The 19,456-nt window shown below is 41.1% G+C and overlaps 1 protein-coding gene across 1 annotated transcript in view; it reads right to left on the bottom strand.

Moving 5' to 3' along the window:
* Positions 1-899: 899 nt before the first annotated feature.
* SERINC5 (serine incorporator 5) overlaps positions 900-19,456 on the bottom strand; it is a 41,299-nt gene continuing 22,742 nt past the window's right edge. Inside the window, exons 5-12 of the mRNA XM_030968622.1 lie at positions 18,703-18,796; positions 16,903-17,114; positions 16,047-16,142; positions 13,307-13,433; positions 11,676-11,742; positions 8,556-8,595; positions 7,708-7,855; positions 900-7,444 (exon numbers count right to left, since the gene is read on the bottom strand). Of these exons, the coding sequence (XP_030824482.1) occupies positions 7,297-7,444; positions 7,708-7,855; positions 8,556-8,595; positions 11,676-11,742; positions 13,307-13,433; positions 16,047-16,142; positions 16,903-17,114; positions 18,703-18,796 (932 nt within the window). The 3' untranslated portion in view covers positions 900-7,296. The remainder of the gene's footprint in view (positions 7,445-7,707; positions 7,856-8,555; positions 8,596-11,675; positions 11,743-13,306; positions 13,434-16,046; positions 16,143-16,902; positions 17,115-18,702; positions 18,797-19,456) is intronic.

Consider the following 19,456-nt stretch of genomic DNA (forward strand, 5'->3'; position numbering starts at 1 on the left):
CACTTCAAGTGCTTCTGTTTCCTGAAGACCATCTGGCTGGAATCGTGAGGAGGGAACATCCTGCCAGGATGCTGGAGCACTGGGTGAGGGCAATGGTGGGCAGGCTGGCGGGAGGCTATGCAGCACAGGCACTTGACTGTGCCAGTCCTCGAAACCTATCTCTGCCTTCCTCCTCGGCCCAAACACACCCTCCCAGCTCCAGAGCTCTCACACACCAGGAGCTGCACAGGGAATAACAGCCACAGCCGGAAGCTTGGTCAGCAGTTTCTCAAAACCACAGGGAACTGTGTCCTGGTGTGGGTCTGGTCAGCTCTACGGCACCGGTGCTGCCAGTAGCAGTACCAGGAGGCAGCCTGCAGCTGGCACATGCTGAAACAGGACATGGATGGTGAGAGGGAAAGAACTACCACCCATGAAGACAAAGCACTCTCCCTGATGTGGATCTCAGCATGTCAAGCTCAGCAGCTGCCCACCCTACCATCTGGGCAAGTGAGGGGAAAAAAAAAAAGAAGAAAATCAGAGATCTGCATCTCTAACAGCTGCACAGTGCTTCAGTGCTACACCAGCCTTGAAGATATTTTGTTTGCATTGCAAAGGTATCTTACACATCTCAGGGAGCTGGATTGTACAAAACAGATGCCACAGACAGATCTGTGCAATCTGCCGTCATCCAGTATCACACATCAGAGAAATACAGAAACAACATGGACACTGAAGGCCTCTAATATTCCACACAGCAGCATTTTTTTGTTAAATAACACTGAAATTTAGTGAAAATAAAAGATCAACCAATTTACTTTTACTGGCTCAGTAACTGCATAACTCATATATTTAGATTATTTTATAAGTTTCTTCTAGAATGAACTGACTTTAAAAATGTAATGTATCACAACAATTCATTTCAAATGTAAGAAAAATTTTATTGGTCCATTAAACATTAAATCTAAAACAATACATTCACTCAGTATACAAAAGGAAGTGTCCATAAAAACCATTAACATGCTAAAAAGGCAAAGCTGTTGACTATTTTACAAGTAAGATCTTACAATTCTGGAATCTTTACCAATCCTTAAAAGTCAAACTGTTACAGTTACTAAAGACCACAACACTTGCAAAAAAGTTAAATAAACTAGCAAACTTCCGCTTCACTGGGCTACAGCTTAATAAAATAAAACCACACATACACACCAAAAAGTTCCCTTGAGATATTAAGAATCTTGAAAAAGACTAATTAAAATCCCCTCACCATTAAGAAAATGTGTTTATATTTTGACAACTATTTTGCACCCAGTTTTTGTACATGGCATATATGAGACTGAACACCATGCATCAGTGGTGAACAAAAAGCAGACACTGAACCCATATGTTCCTAGTAAATCTTTTCCCAGCTTGTATATTACAAGTAGAATGATTTTATCTGGAAGTTAATTCTCCGCACTTTGAGTCTGCATGTATGTCCAATGATCCATTACTTCCCCTTAATTTTGCAAAATTCTTGGCTTTACACTTTCTTCTTGGCTTCATGCTGAGGCTTCTTTGGCAAAAGCATGGCTGCAGTGCTGCACCCTGCAGCTCTGGTGAGCAAAAGCCCTGGAAGCTTTAGGCTGCTGGAGTGGTTTCAAAGCTGACGAATGTGGCTCTGAACAAGTCTGTGAAAATGCCTGTATGCTACACAATGGGAACTATCAGGGACTGGCAGGCAGTGGGGAAGCCAATGTGGCTTATATCTGATATAAATTCTAACTTTTTAAAAACAACATTATGGAACAAGTGAGGAAAGAATCAAATCCAGATTTGATAAAAACTCCTGAACAAATGGGATTTAAGGCCTACTTGAAACCTACAGAATTTCCTTGGACATTAGAAAGCAGTCATCATGCCAGTCTCTCAATGTTGCTGCTTCAAACTCTGTACAGTGTGTCTACATCCCCATCCGGGGGCACTTGGGCACTCTGCCATGAAGATGTAGAAAATGCAGAGACACACCAGTTCCCAAGCTATGTATCCCATTCTGAGTAAAAAAAGCTAAAGCTTTCTAAGCACTTGACCCCTGGCATTCACTTGTACAGTCACATGAAACACTGAATTTTAACTACTGTTTACAAAACTGAAAACACAAGTAAAATGTCATGGTGTTCATTATGTGTTTCCCTCCCACAAGAACTCGTAGGCCACTTCGGAAAACAAAGAAGCAGTTGTCACAGAGAAAAACTGATCCATGTAATAAACTACGATCCTTGACTCTGCTTCAATGCTGCAGGCTGTCCTGCTATGAAAAGGAAAGGATCAGTAAGACTTGGCAAAGAGGTCTTTGCTAGTTTCTAGCACCAAAGACATCCCATTTGACAGGCAGCAGGTTGTCTGGGAATGAAGGAGGTTTACAGTGCCTTTAAAAAACAAATCCAAGGAGAAAAAGGCAAGTAAAACAAGGAGATACAGCCTCCAAGTGAAAGACATTGCTTCTAAAGCCCAGAAGGAAAATGAGAGCAAAATTTTAGCTGTGGATAATCTCAGCTCATCTAGCCACAAGGGTATGGTCTTGTGGTATTTTGCTTCATCAACTTAGGAGAAAAGCCTAGCAGTTTATAAAATCTTTACAGTGCAGTTTAAAAACAGTCAATGGATTGCTCTGTTGCTGATCTGTTCAGAGATGCCCATGATACTGTGGGCTGCTAGCCAAAGTTCAAGTAGCACTATCTTAAGTACCCAAATTTTCCTCGTGCCATCATTCAAAGTCAAAGAACTGTTAAAAACCAGCTTTTTCACAAGTGCAATGGTTGCTTCATTAATAGCAATGTTCTAGCCCAGAAATGGCTGCAGCAGTAGCAGACAAAGCTATTACACATGCGTAATTTATAATCTCAAAGCGCTTATAGACTTGTAAAAAGGTGCTAAAACACAAAATAAATAAATAAATAGACATGCAGTGTTTATGATTTTGTGAGGGGACAATCCCTCTCTCTGGACTACACATACACAAGCAACACTGAATTCTGCATTTCAGAGGAAAGCAGCCCAACCCAGGCAGGATTTGCCACATTAGCTGGGCACGTAGAAGCTGTTTGAACCTCATGGAAATGCTGGAAGGAGAAAGCTGAGAGTATCACAAACATGCAATACCTTCAGTGTGCGACTGCAGTGGAGCTCAGCTGCAAGGGCTGCCCGCACACTTTGAGGAACTATATGGCAAGCAGCAAATGAGCATACCCATCTGCTTTCCGCACATCCCTAGTGCAGTTTTAACATCTCATTTGTTAGTCCAGTTACTTGTATTCAGACACTTGCTCTCTGACTCTGTCCCACTTATTTTACCCCAAACAAGAACCGGTCATGACTGCGGCTCTTGGTTGCCTTCACAAAGAAAAGTAAAATTGTTCCAGTCTCAGATGATAGTGCAGCAGTGAAGTCCCACAGAGACTTTATGATGGCAAATTTGACAAAGCAGAAAAAAGCCAATAAAATTGTTTCACCTTCCCAGCAGGACTTCTGTCAACACTGTCTGTTCCTCAAAAGTCTACTAAAGATAGCATTAGTTCAAATTTAAATAGAGGACATTTAGTACAGGACATGTTCTCTGGTTTTGCTGTCTTTGTAACCTTCTCACAGCCCAAATCCACTAGGAGCCAGAAGTGCTGCGCTGCTTACATCTGGGAACAAATTCAATGAAAAAACATGGTACAAGGCAGGATAGACACTGTGCCATTAACTGCCTCAGCAGACAGGCACCTGCACTTTCAGGTATGGGGAGAGAACGTTAACTGTTTACAGCTTAAATGTAAAAAAATTATTTATTTACAAAAGCACCAGGCTACTTGTGAGTTTTCCCACTAAATTTTCCACTGCACAGTAACACCTGAAGCAGTCTTATCCCCCACCAGGTTTGTCAAGCACAGATTGTTTGGTCTTCCATGTGCACTCCAGGTCTGATTGTGCCTTGTACACACTGGTGTAAGCTACAAGGCAGCACCACCCAGTCACAGGCTTAGTCCAGGTTTTCCAGTTCTAGTGCCACTTGAATTAATAGTTATCACAGCAGTAGGTATGAAGGCACTTCTTAACAAGTTTTTTTTTAAGCCCATTTGCATGAACTGTTTGGAATCTATGGGCTGGGAATTTGATTCCTTGACCTGAGCCGAGGATTTTATTATGTAGTTGCACATGGAAGTTCACAGTACAGATTTTACAGCAAACACTAAGGCTGTAACATTTGCCTGGCCAGCAGGAAGCCTTGTCTTGATGAGGAACTAGAGTCTTTGCACACCCAAGTGCTACTAGTTACTGATTCCTTAGAAAGGCTTGGAAGTCCACAGCTGGATCTGGGGCACCATGGACACACAGGCCCTCAAAGTTATTTATTTTTGGGGGTTCCCCCTGCACGCATTTGCTCAAAGTAGGCAAAATTGTGTAAACAGGCACTGCCCTATTCTCACTCTGTGTACACCTGCAGATCTACACGTTTAAGGTCAATAGTTAGTAGTAGGGAAGGATGAAGGAGCAGCTCAGTGAGGTGAGTGCTGTGTAAGAAGAATGGACCCATGCCTCACTGTGGACTTTCTTTTTACAGCCTTGCTTCCTCTGTGTGAAACCTATTTCCCTAAACACCAGCATAAGGAGGTGCAGAAAACCCTGATGCAAATACTAGATAAAATAAGTGTTTCCGTAAACAAGAGCATCCAAGGACTAAGATCAGTATTAAGATCATCTACAGTTGTGACTGGGATGCCTGAGAGCCAGACAACAGAAACCTTTCACAGCCTGTAACTTGGCATAGTGTGTGCCTTCCTCCATAAAGCTCCTTTCCCTGATTGTTCTGTTACAAAAACCATGGCTAATTTTTATTAAAAAAATTCAAACAAAACCCCCAAACAAACAAACAAACAAGCAAAAACACAAACCTCAACCAAGCTTGGTTTCTCATAGTACAACATATATGGCACTAGAAGGCAAATCTTGCATGCCTCTTAGGATCAGGCAAGGCATGAGCCTGGACTATTTCAGTTGTAGCACACAACTACAGCACTGGATCAAAACTGTTTGTCAGAATTGCTGCTGTGAGTTAGGTGGGACAACTATCAGTAATCACTGCACAGCCCACAAGCTCTCATCTTAAGAGACTGGATAAATAAATGCTTCTGGATTGAAAAAGCATTAATAAAGGCCTACTTCAGCTGCAGAAGTATCTGTGTAGCAAGACTCTAAATGCAGGCAGAAATGTTCTTGCTAGCAGAGCTCTTGGCAGGATCAGAACCTCGCAGCAGAAGCAAAGGGAAAGAGGAAAACCTGCCTCCCTGTCCAGAGCTATTTGTTGCTCTTCTAACTTAGTGTCAAAGCCCAACTTCAATGGCTATTTTTAACTCTTGGTACAAATCAGATCACCAAGGCAGTCACTGCTGGACAGACTCCTCCTTCCCTCAGATCTCAGGACATGTATTTTGAGGCTCTAATCACTGGGATAGGTGGCATAAATAGACAGGACTGCACACCTGAAGATTTTGTTTCATGTAAGAGTGCACAGGGTGGGGAAGATCACATCCCTAGAAGCTCCAAACAGGGCAGAAGCCCTGGGATACCATAACAACAAGGCAGCTAAAAATGGCAATGAAAACAAGACAAGAATCAAGATCCAATATGTTAAGATTACTCACCAGGTGGGCATTAGCCATTAATTATTACAACAGAACAGCTAAGGCATGCAAATCTTTTGGTCAACCCATTGGCATCCACATTGTGCTTTTCTTTGACTTGCAGAAAGCAGTGGATGAAAATTTAAGGCTCAATCATATTTTTTTTTTAAAAAAGAGACTTCCTAATTGGTTGATATTTTACACTGTACATGTGTGTGAATACACATGTTGGGTGAGAGAAGACAAAAACCACCAGGACTACCTCAAGTCATAAATTCATCCCACCAGAATGCAGATAAATATGGTGGTTCAATCTTTTTCAGCATTCAGGGCATTTGAGCTGTTGTTTTACCACCATATCATCTGCTTAAATTAATTTAAAAAAAGGTGACAAGGTAGTGTTTAATATCGTCAAGTCATTTGTGCTAAGGCAGCTGCTTGTTGTATTTGTGTCTTCTGGTTTTGTTTTTCTGACTGCTTACTCCAGTGTTTGGAATAGGAGATCTGCAAGAGAATTTCTGTCTCCATTGGCTGGCTAACCCCCATCCCAACAGCAAAAGTAATATCAACAGAGGAGTATAAAAATATAGCAGTTAGGAAAAATACTTTCCGACAAACACACAAGCAGAAAAGATGATGACACACTATAGTCCTTTTCTGACCATCAATGCGTCTAAAATATTATAAAACTAGTCATGGAAACAGAACTGAAGACCTGGGAGACCTTTAGAGACAAGCTGAAACAGCAGAGCAGAGAAGTAAATGAGCACCCCACTTTTAAATTTAACAGCAACGGGCAGTGCTCCCTAACTATCCTTTTCTCAACAGCAAACGATGTAAATAAAGAATGTACCTTATCTTACATCCCCATGCAGTACACTCAACTTTTGAGTGACCTGGCAAAGCAAAACTGGACAAAATTCAGTTTGAGAATTTGTGTGTAGAACTCCCCTTCAGTTATTAACTGGGCTAAATCTGAATTGCATAAAATATCCAAGTGACTTTAAAGTAATAATAGAATAAATACTTTACTAATATTGGTACATTCCTTTCTCAATCTAGGTATAAAATAACTTAATATATTTAATACTTAGATAAACAATTTTAGTAGATGCTTTGGCAGTCAAATTTTATATATTCTCTTATTTCTACAGAAGTATTTAGATATTGTTTTGGAAAAAATTGTCTGGATACTACTTACAAGAATTATATGCTGTACAAAACAGCAGTCCAAATCATCACTGCAAACTGTAAAAGAAACAGTTAATGAAAGAGTATAAAAAGGAATTAATGCATATTTACTGGAAGATACCAAACATTCCTGGGAAGTAATTAGATACCATCTGCACCATGAGTTTTTCTTTTCTTGTCAATGAAGCCAGAGAAAGATTGCCAGTTATTTGAAGAGTATTTCACTTATTCCAGTTTATGCAACAACTGTGTATTCTACATGCCACACATAAGCATTGTAAAGTTTCAAAACAGATTTGTTCCCTTAGGCAATGCTTGTTCATGATAATAAAACATAGTAAAAAAAGTCTTCAATCACTTGTTTAGTCTGACTAAAAAGGTAATAACTGGTACATTATGATAAGTGGGTAATTGGTGTTTCCTCATTCCAAAAAAAAGAAAAAAAAACAGAAAGAAAACCTTAAAATGACCTTTAGACTGTTCACACTGAGAACTCTCTGGTTGGGCAACAGAGTGGAGCAATAAGAGTCCATAAGTACAGACAGACACAAACCCAACAGGAGACCATCTTAATCCAGAAGATAGACCAGGTTCCAGTGAAGAATTTTTCAATCTGAGCACTTTCATAACTGTTAAGGGAAAAAAAAAATATATAATGACACAAAAGACTTTAACTAGGTTAAACCATGGAGGAAGCAAGGGAGAGCAGCCCTTTACAGAGCAAGATCTGGCTCAAGAATTCCCAAGGAAGACTTGTAATGTCTCTTCAAACTTCTACCACAAGGATTGAAAACACCCACACAGCAGAACTTCCCCTTCACATCTTCCCTCTCAGCACAGAGAGACGTTAATTTGTTGGCATTAAAGAAATACATTAAAGAAATACACTTACTGGAACCAATGAGTTACCGTCATCATCACATAGAGAGAAGCCAGGAAGAAAACAAAGTGGAAGTAGGCATAACTGTACACTGTGCCCTTCTTCTCATCATAAACCACAGTCTGGCCTCCCCTTTTCTCAACATGCTCTTCAGCATCAGCTGTAAGAGACAGAAAACAAGTTTTGCAAATGTAATGAGAACTGAAAACAGCAGCTGGCTTCACAGAAAACACAGCAAAACATCTACAGTGTGATTTGGGAAAGTGTGATTGACACAGATTGACAAACATTTGAACATTTTCTCATCCGCAGGGCATGGGCCTAAACCCTGAGTGAAAAACTGGACTAAAACTGAAATCCTGCCTTGTAACAGCTTCCTGGTTTACTGAGTAGATTTTGACCACTGAGAGCATTTAAATTGCTCTACCTGTGCAATATTTTTCTGGCAAGTCCAAGCTGATAAACCTGATTGTACCAGGTCTGTAAACAGGACACTCCCTTCCTCTCTCACTCCTCAACTGCAGTCCCTGCAGAGCTGCTGAGCCAAAAGTCCAGCAGCCAGTTACACTCACAGGCATGCCAAAAACAGAGATTACTCTTTGTATGTTGCAGGAATGAAATGTACTTTAAAGAATTATTAACTAGCCTAGTATTCCTAGTATTTTTGAAATGGTGTTGTGACATCTCTTGCTTCTCTCTGTAGCCCAACTTGGAGCACTTCATCTGCTTCAGTTTGCATTCAGTACTCTATTGAATGAGGGTACGAGCAGCTCTCCATCCACAGCTCTGTCTGTACTCTCTCTGTGGCTTTGGTCCACAAGCCACAAATATGGTAAATTGTGCAGAGAAAACATAATTACCGTCTCCGTCAGGTACACAGCAAAAGCAGCAACGAGCTACCTGTGGAATAGACAACAGGAAGGTGTAAGAACCTGTGCTACAGCAAAGCAGAACAGCCGGGGAAGGAAGGTCTGTTATGTCTAAACTACAGATACTAATTTAGAAAAGTCTGGTTTGTATTTCCAACCGTGACAAAACTTAAATTAGGATTTGCTCAGTAGCTCAGAACAGCAGTTTCCAAGCTTTGGAAAAACCTGCTCGGTAAATTTGAAGAAACGAGCCAGTGTTTACAAATTACTCTACCCATTTTACATAACTCTAGGTCCAAAACAGATTCAAATAACAACAACAAAATGGGGAAAAAGCTACAGTAAAGTACATTCATATTTAGAGGACTTATCTATTTAGATGTGTATACAAGTGCTTTTTAGGACATTTCTGTACTAAGATGAAAGTATAATGAACTTTTACAGTTCACTATACATAAGTTGGAAATTACAACTGTACTAGTGTGAAATGTACCTACTTCTTTTGCAAGATTTTGCTGAAATAGAGCCAGAATGGGCACAAGAAGTATTAATAAAAGCAGAAACCTGGTTTTACTATTTTATTTAAATGAAGAGCTCCTTTTTTTTTAACCTGATGGAGAAAGAAAAGCTGAAATTTACACTTTCTGTGTTGAATGGTAATGTATATGGAGAAAAGGCACGGACCATCCAATAAACAAATATAAGAGTATTTCCTGCACCAGACTATGGTAAAAGTGAGCACTTTCTGTAGTGCATCACAAGTATTATTTGTACTCACAGTATCCTTCTTTGGGATTTCTTTTGCTTGTGGTCTGATTAAGACAATAAACCCTGTTAGGAAAATTCACTTTCCTATTACATCAATCAGTCTTTATACATGAAAGTGTGTGAACTTTGTTTACTTGTATTAGTTCACAGCATACTGTACAATGTAATGAGGCACTGGAATTTTACTGGAGACTTTGGTATTGTTCATGCTTAAGTAAAACAAACTAAAGGATTGCCCAGCCCTGGAAATAAGGACATTGCTTCTTGGAAACTTAGAGCTGTCCCTAAGGATAAAACATGGCCCTGGACAGCCAAGGTAAGGCCAGCATCCTAGGGTCTCTAAAACACCTTTGAAACCATAGCAGCATCACAGATAAGTAGCTGTCTCAAGACTGACTTAAAGGATGTCTGGATCAACAGACGAGCAGCAAGACTGCTGCAGAAATATAGAAAACTTTGCAGCGTTTTATTAGAATTAGTAATGATGGTGTGGTACCAGTGATTAGTCAAATCATGCTGCACCTGAATGCCTGAATGGTAGAAGACCCTTGTATAAAACCACATTGAATTAATATTTATTGAGTTGCTTTGCACTTCTAAACTTTATGTTCTAGTTTATCCCCTGTTGCAGGGACTGGTTACATGCTTTCCCAGACAACAGGTCTTTAAAGTAAAATGTCCAGCAGAAACATCAAGTGGGAGGTTCACTGGGAGATTCACCCCACATATCCCTGATTACCTGTACTCAGTGGGTTCACAAACTCAGGAAAAGCCAAGAAGTTTATTCTTTCTCAAAAGACTGTCTGAGACTTTATGTAAACCTTTTTCTACTCTTGTTGTGCCAAGTCTCACCTGCAGCGCCAGCCTGCCTTATGCAGGGGCTGTACTCACATTCTGAAGCAAGCACGGGGGTTCCCTTCAACATTTTAACCAGTTGTAATCTAGTCCTGGCACAGACTGAAATTAGCAATGCTGGCCCACCTGCCCTAACCCCTAACACAGCTGGCCTCCAGCAGAGTTGACAAACCTTCTCTGGGCTGGAGGCAATCAGAGTGCAGCTGGTTGCTTTTCAGCAGTCCTTTCTTTATATTTACATTTAGTGGCTCTTCTACACTCTTCAAAACCCAAAAATCCAGAATTAATCCAGTGCGGGAGTACTCTGGCTGACGAGACGGACCTTCCCGGTGAGGGGCCACATCCCAAATCCACGCCGTGCCGTAGGTCCCAGCCTTCCTGCTGCTCCTCCACAGGGCACAGAGCCACACCTCTGGCAGAGCCTCCTACAGCTGGCAGAGGAGGTGCAGGGGCACAAAGAGGGTTGTTTTCTCTGCAGTGCTCCCTGTCCTGCCCCTCAGCACGGGTGGGAAGGCACAGGCCCCGCCAGGACCTGCCTAAGGCAGGCCATGCCAGGTCTGTGCTCCGTGCCCAGCAGGCAGCGAGGGCTGGGCTGGCACTGGAGCCCTGTCCAGCCGCAGCATCCTGCCACAGGGCAGCGCCCCGGCACCCTGGCACTCCCACACTGGAATGCCTTGTGATTCCCCACGCCCAGCTACTGCAAACACCAAAGGCCTCAGCAGATACCTCTGCGTTTTTGAACTCTCACACTCTGATTAAAGACTTGTGAAATAGAAGCTAAAACTGCAGATGCAAGTAACACCAATGCAGAGAGAGCTAGGGATGGAGACTTATCTTCCAAACACACACACATATTTGAAGAGCATCACTAGCAAGCCTAAGCAAGGTCAAACTGTTACTTAGCAAAATCCCACTGATTTCCCAGAGTTTTCTGGGTGTTCCCAGGACAAGGAAGGCAAAGTAACAGGTAGGTGGAACAAAGAAACTTGTACAGCTGAAACAGGGACAAGAAATACAATCAGAGATTAAATTATAGGCAAAAAGAAAGGAACTACTTATGTATTGAAATAAAAATAAGATATAAGAACTCAGGATCTTAGTTGCCATGAGAACAAAGGCAACCAGGACTGAAAATATTCAAGAACTCCTCCAATTTTTCTTCTGGTAGCTTTCCAGCACACTTTTCCCTTAAATGAGAGGACATGAGCTCATGTCAAACACAAGATTTACAGGAAGTCAGCAGGATGCTGAATAAACTTCAAGAGCAGCAAATAGTTTCAGTACACAAAGGCACCTCCACAGGACCAGCAACACCTACAGAAGAGCCAATGTGGATAAATGTTCTGACGAGTCCATGCCCAGAGGCACATAGCATACATGCTACCAAGAATAACTTCTCTTTTCAGATTACTGGCCACACAAACAACAGCAATAAAAGCATGGAGAAAAGTCTACACAAAAAGCCTGTGTGAAGAAGCAAGAACTCACTTCAGTTTCAGCTGTTGCATATATTCCTCTCAGTGCCTCTGAGCTTGCACGTGTTGTTGAGGTCAAACTAGGAGGAAAAGAAGACAGTGTCAAAGCCCTGGGCATAACTGCAGAACTCTTCAACATCACAGCAAACACAAATAGTCTACTCCCATGTCTCAGCCAAGCATTGCCATCAAGCACCAAGCATGTGAGACGTCTGTCCTGCACTAGGTAGAAACCAGCCTGGCAGATGGCCACTGGCCAGCTCAGACTGAATCATGAGCTTAAAAGTAGGTCACTCTAGAAAGGTGATGAATTCACCATCTGACAGCAGCAAAATCTAAGCGCTCCAATTTGCAAGCCAGAAGAGATCTCCCCTGCTGTGCACAACCAGTGCATTTATACTCAGTTCACAGCCATCACTTTGGCTCAGCATTTCTGTAAAGGCTTTGCCAACAAACTCACAGGTCTCTGGCAGTCAGTTTTCAAAAGTAAATTACCAGCAACTGTTGTTCAGTGTAACAGTTCCTAGAAATTACTTTCTTGCATGACTGCAGTTATCTGTGGGGGAATCCCTTCTAATTTCTTCTGACAGGAAATTTCTTCTTGCCCTGTCCTGCTCTTTTAGGATGTGAAATGCAAACTTCCCATTACCCACAGGAATGCCTTGGTGTACACACTGAGCCTTGGCAAGCAACACTTCAAAGCACCCCCCTTGCTTACCTCCCCAGCTACATGGTACAGTTCAGTGGCAGACTACATGAATATTGTCTGTGTGCTGAAACACCTCCCTGATGCACTCTAAGTGCCCTTCTAATGTGAACTAGGTCCGTGATATCTGTATTTATCTATTTTGTATCAGAACAAAATGGAACACGTGTATCTGATAAACAGAAGAATAAGTCTCTTGTTTTCACTTCACAAAAATATGAAGAGGTTTCTGAATGCGAATTTTTAAGTGGACTGATTCAGTAGCAGAACCTGCTCAAAAATCTGCAGCAGACAGGCAGTGCTGTCTCCTGCCAAGCTGCACAGCCAAAACAAATGACACACCACCTTTCAATCACTGGCAACTCCCTGTCCCAGAGCATAACTTAATTTATTGAAGTGAGCTGCAATAATATAAGATGAACATCAAAGATGAGCAGCACAGGGGTTTATTTAGAGCAGATCAATGGCAAATCCTGATGGCAATACTGCGCTTATCATTTTTCAAAGGATGCCCTAAACCCTCCCAACTGTTTATTTGTTTTAAAGATCTTCAAGGACAGTCAAGGACCTTCAAGCACAGCCTCTGCTAGGAGGCTACAAAAATTTCAGATAGATTTTTCAAGTGAATGTATAGAGTTTTAGAGTTCAACATTGAGATTACTTGGGATCATGAACAGGTGGAATTTCTTTCCCTCTGCCTCTAGATAAATTGCCCTATTTGATTTTAAAGAAATATATTTGTTTCCAAATTTGTATTATCTTGTTGAACACTTTTAGCTAAAACATCTAAAACTCTGAAGCTGAGGAAAATACAAACCTTCCAGCTCAGCTTTATCCCACACTTCTCTGTGACTTTGCATGAGGCCTGCTATAAGCCTTCACTCTTTGGACCACAACATTACTTTTACAGAAAGGTAACTGCAAACTCCCAGACTTACCAAGAATATAAAATGCAGCCAAACAGAATCGTAGTACCCAAGCCAGTAACCAGGTTTTCATCTCTGTGCAGGCCTTGACTGAATTCAGGTACACAGATTGTGATATTCCGGTTGTTTTCATCCAGGACTTCACAAACAAACAAAAAGAACAGTTTGCAGAGCTCATTTCATTCCATTTTAAAGTAGTCTTCAGACTGAAGGCTTTAACTGAATTTTTATTACCTGACAGTAGGTAGATAAATTTCAGTTGTTTCTGTCTATTTCTTAGAAAGATCACAGAGAAAAAATGGGCAAATCTGACCTAGCAGACTCTGTGTTTCAGACAAAACAAAAAATGCAACTTAGTAGGGTACTAAAATTTCCTGTCTGACCACAACAGACAAGCAAGGGAAAAAACAAGTGTTTTGTGAACTAAGAAACAGGAAGTTGGAAGTCTGCCAACACTTCACCCAAGGCTACAAAACTATGTAAGACCAAGACAGTACAGACCTCAGACCAAAAATCTCTTTGACAGCAAGGGTGCCTTGAGGACAGCTATGAAATCCATACACAGTAAAAAAAGGCAGTTGGTAGTTGCCCGGTTCTCAGCCAAATCAATGTTAGGTAAATTCACGGCAAACCTGAGTAACAGGGCTGGGACCCCACAGTAAGTACCAGCCCCTCACACGTTCTCTAGCACATGCCGCTGTGAAAGCTGACAACCAAATGTGGAGTCCTTAGCACACAGACAGGCAAAGGAGCACCTCTGAGAGCAGATGACAACTGTGAGAATTCTCAGGCAAGGGAAAACAAGGAGGTCTGAGAGCGTGCTTGATGCAAACTCTAACAAATGCAATAACCATACTTGCAATATATACAAGAAGAATTAGAACATTCACACTGAAGACTTTGTCTGTGACAAGCATGAAGCAACACAAGGCGTATGATTTAATTCCACATATTACTTTCTTCCCCATCTTCTTTTTACACTATGGACAGACTTTTGATGCCTTCTAAATTTAACATTATATTAATTCAAAACATGGCTAAAGTTCCATAAGTAAATTTTACACCTAAATACTGTCTGGTTTACTTCCTAACTCCAGAATACTCCTGCGTGTATATCTGTACCTACACAAGTATGACAGACTTTTCCCCCGACCTCTCCCCTTTCTTCCTGAGAGGTGTCTGTATAAACTTTTCCTTCCTGTCATTGAACTCATTTTCCTCTAGCTATTTTTGTTTCAGCTATTGAACACTAAAAGTTGGGTAATAATAAAGAAAGGGTGTACTAAGTCAAACCAGAAAAATCTTCTCTAAGTGAAAAGAATGCTTCCAATGCAAACATAGGAACCTGACATTTATTTGGGTAAAGGAAAGTTTGAACTGAGCTGTAAAGTCTTGCTCTGGTTTTGCTGTGTCAAGAACTTAAAATGCTAGTGAGTTCCATACTCCTGAACTGCAATACTAGTGACTGAAAGGCAAGTGGAGTTCAAGAGCTCTGCTGGAGAACAGCACCATCTCAGCTGCAACATAACTCTGAGACACAACTCCAAGTCCTTTCTTTGAATATTTCCTCTCAAAATGAAATACAAGTGGTACTCAAGTTTTTGCTTCATTAGGAGTCCAGGTCTACTTAGCAGACTAATTCTAGGAGAAAAATGTGTCATATTAGTATCCACTTTGATGGCCAGCACATACTAACTGGATCTTGTACACTTTTGGATGGAGCTGATCACCCACCTTCTTCCAGAGGAATCCAAGAGCCATTTGTTCCAACCCTCTCCTATCATGTGACGTAACACATTATGTATTTTGTCATATTCAGTATTAACAGAATGTGTACTTGTCACAGGAGGAATAGGCTACAAGACTTTGGGAAATTTGTTCACAGGAAATGGTACAACAGATGCAACTCACCCAAGGTAAGTAAAGTGCCCCTAGACCAAAGCATTTAACACCCAGGGAGAGTGCCAGTTGCAGAGTCTCTTGGCTGCACAGATTTATTGGTACCATTTGCAATTTTTTTCTGTGAAGACCAAACGCAGCACTTCTATATCCCTGAGTCTGCTAATCCAGGTTCGCTAAACTCTTGCTTTTAATACACAACATGTTTTAAAGCATTTATATTGGGAAAAATGTGTATTTTATGATTGGCTTTTTGCAATTATTAAAACGAATATTATATGTGTAATGTTAGAAAGTTATGCTGTATTAATTTTCTTAGGCTATAATATAATGTCAAAATAGAAGCTCTGCTATGTAAGATACTTTTTTTAAAGAGAGGAATGAGGTACTCCCACTGAGACAGCAGCCACAGGACACCTAAATCTTTCAGAGGAAAAGAATTTATTGCTCTCTTATCAGAAGGAAACTAACCTCTTCCTGCCTCGTTCAGCCCTGAAGAGTCAGGATGAAGAGGAAGAAGTTGATACTGACCAGAGGGAATCCTTTGTTTGAATGGAATTTATGCATCATGTATGAGATGTATGAATATGCAACAGGTTATTGTTTTTAAGGGTTAATCCTCTGTTAAAGTGTGTGTCTTTTTTTGGACTTATTCTGCCCAGAAAAAGATACCCAGACCATCCATAACTCTTTGTTCTTATTGTCTCATATTATTCTAATCCCTAATTGTCCAAATTTTTATTACTCTAATCTTATTACTATTTTTATAATCATTTTATTACTATTAAACTTTTAAAATTTTAAAACCAAGTGACTGGTGTTTTTCACATATGTAAAGCAATAGATAACTTACTTGTTTCTGGTGGTTTGCTGGATAGTGCTGAGAAAGTGAGGTACATGACATAGCAGCTGATGACTCCCGACTGCAGCAAGCCAGAATGGGGCTGGCCTTTACAAGAGTGAGGAAAATTAGTTATTTTTGTAGACACTTTAGCAAACTGAAAAAGAAATTTATATCTTTTAAAGAACAGCACACCCGTATTCTTTTTTTTTTTCACTTAAGGCAGTTAGTAAGTGTTTGAGGCAGTTAAGATACAGTTCCACTGTCCAATAAAGAGGAAAAATGTCTATCCTTTAGTTCAATGGGCTGTTTTAGGAAAGCATTAGTGATTCCTGTGTAAGTAAAGAATCACCTCTGTGCTTTTGCAAAACACAGCTGCTTTTCAAATGCTGCCACAATAATTTTATTTGCCCGTAAAATGTCTGTTGGAGTCACACTAATATTTTCAGCCCAATGTATGCAAAATACTAACAGCACACAAAGTATAAAATTCTGCTGGTAACTCCACCAGGCCCAAACTCTGCAAACAATAAATCCTAAGAAGTCAAAAGTAAATAGTAAAACAGTAGTGAGTTTGAGAGCTACCACAGCCAGACCTAGATAAATTTCACAACACAGTGGCAGCCATCAGCATGTGGGTGTTCTCTACACTATGTGCTTGATGGCACACCCAGAACATCTCACACCTCTGCAGTTTCAGCAGTCAAGCTGACAAGGAGCGACAGCACTTCACAAGGTAGATAAAGATTCAAGAGCAGCACTAGCTCTGAACTATCATTAGACTTTGTGCCCAGACATGGCTGATGCCTCCGGGCACACGACCGGGGCAGCACCAAAGCCCAGGAGGAGAGCAGGCCCGGGGACTCACGGTTCTGGACGCAGGGCGAAATGGCCACCAGGGACACCAGGAGGCACAGGCCGCCGTTCACCCCGATCAGCACCTTGTTGTGCAGGCAGCCCTCCGGGCGCGTGTAGAACAGAGCCATGAGCACCAGAGCTGCCACGGCAATGGAGTACAGCGTGAGAGTCACCAGGGCTAGCAGGCCATTCCACACCTGCTTGTGGTTTGCACCTGCAGTCCTGCAGAGAGACAAGCACCCTATCTTTGTCTTCCCTTGCCCAGAACATAAAACTCTAACAGCTCGAGAGTTCATATCCTCAAAGACAAAAGACAGTGTTTCCTTTCCCGAAGCACACGTGCGTCACGACACCAGCACAGATTCTTGCAAGGTTCCTACCCATGAAACAGAGGGAAACATTCCTTAGCATCAGTGTTTATCTTCTGTACTATCACAATCAGCTCCTTCTGATTGTAATTTTAGCCCAGTAATTATAATAATTATAGCCCAGTGCTGACTCCCAGAACTCCCAGGAGTTCTCTAGGATCAGCCCATCAGCACATCTCAGCTCAACACTTCAGGTGTTTCCTCAGCAGCAGCTCCAAGTACCGCAGGCTGGGCTAGCGAGTGGTGCTCTCCACACAACGAAACCAGAGGTTTATGCTCATGGCATAGCCTCTCTTCTGCTCTTTGTACTACCTTGGAAGTTCTACTACTCTTTCACTCAAAAAGCCTCCTCTCCACTTGAGTCTAATCACCGGTCTCCCTAAGTTAAAGAGTGGTTCATCTTGTTTTCCTTTCTCCACCTTCCAAACATCTCTAGCAAAGCCCACCAGGGTTTAAAAGGAGCAACTAAAACAGCTGTTTTGAAAGAATGGGCTGTTTTGTAGATGGAAAGTCTTTTCAGTGGGGTTTCTTTCCTGTGGTTTTGTGGAAACTTATTTTAAAAGAGTACCTAATGTAAAGAAAGCTAAGGTTAAATGCTGGTGCTGGAAGTCTTTCATCCACAAAAAACCAGCAACAGTAATTAGTACTAAAAATATCTGTGGTATAAGGAGTTCTCACCTCTTCGTCCCTGAAACAGGAATTTATCAAAGCTGAAGGTTTGCTAAAACTCTTTCTTAGCAGGTATTTTAATTAGAACAAGAAAGAGCTGCAAGAGTTTGTAGAGGAGGAAATGTGAGACAGAAAGGGTGGAGGTGGAGGCAGGAGAATACATGTCAGAGGAAAACTTAAATATTTTAATTTGATGAGAGGTGAAGGGCTAGGACAGTAATAGAAAATATACTTGAACCAAAAATGAAATCAATGCCCAAATATTGTATATCCAGGCTGATAATGGAATCTTGCCTATTTAGATGACAAGAAAGAAGTTGAACACGAATTAGCAGTCTTCAGTTGAAAAAGAAAATTGGCGTGCATTAAGCTGACATAGACAAAGCAGGATTTATCAGTTCACAACATTGCACACAGTTTCACTATTACATTTTGCAACTCCAGTTTTATTCTCTTGCACCACTCCACTTAGCAGATGTATTTTCATATAAAATATACAATAACTTAAAGAAATTTTTGCATCCCAAGACACTACTACTTAATGGAAGCCAAGCAGTTCAGGTAAGAATAAATCAGCAGAGTAGAAGTGAGCAATGAGGAAACGCTTCTGTTGGGGAAGGAGAAGGTAAATGAAGCAAATATGAACAACTCTGATTCAAGTGTCTTCTTTCAAAAATTACATCCAAGACACATCTACATTCTTTGTTATGAGAAAAGTATTGGTCAGGAGTCCACCAGAATTTTAAGCAAATAACTACTTGCCCAACACATACCAATTCTTATTCCACTTGTGTGCGAACTCAACCAGCAGGATGAGCTGAATGGCAATGAAAAGGAACCCTCCTGTTGCTCCAACATAGCGCCAGGCTGCAAGGCAGAGAGACAGAAAATAGATCAAACGCCTTTCCCTTGAGATAAAATGGATTTATTGTCTATGCAGTGAAGCTGTTAATGTGGTTGAATATCTCAAGCTCACAAATGTAGCATGAGATGAGAGATTTCAGATTAAAGGCCAGCTCAGTTAACTCAAGATTAGCTCCCTTATGAATTCAGCTTGCAACCTGCTACATTTTCAATATAATCATGTCAGGACAGCTACTGGGTTGTCCCTAACCTAGAAAATTTTTGTGGAGCCTATGAGTTACTACGTTCAGACAGAAAATACTGAAACCTTTATTTGTGAGTGACAGAAAGGAGGTGGTGTGAAGGCTTTCCACAGGAATCTAAACCCTGAAACTGAAGGTAGTGGAACCCAGTCATTACTAAAACGGGCAATTTCTTCTCTTCCAGATTCCAGTACCACAGAAAAACAAAGGTGGGGTTTATCTATTCACAAATGCTGTTCCAAGCCACTCCCAAGGAACACTTAGTATTCACTGACTGGTTTTAGGACAGGTTATTTGGGTACTTAACTGTTGACCTACATATACTGCATTTGGGTAGCTGCTTGGATGTTTTAGACAACAGATTTCTTACATGCAACATCAGATGTGTCTGAGGAAATACAGATATCTATTTTAATTTTTA

The sequence above is a fragment of the Camarhynchus parvulus genome, chromosome Z (genome assembly GCF_901933205.1).
Source record: "Camarhynchus parvulus chromosome Z, STF_HiC, whole genome shotgun sequence".
NCBI lineage: Eukaryota > Metazoa > Chordata > Aves > Passeriformes > Thraupidae > Camarhynchus > Camarhynchus parvulus.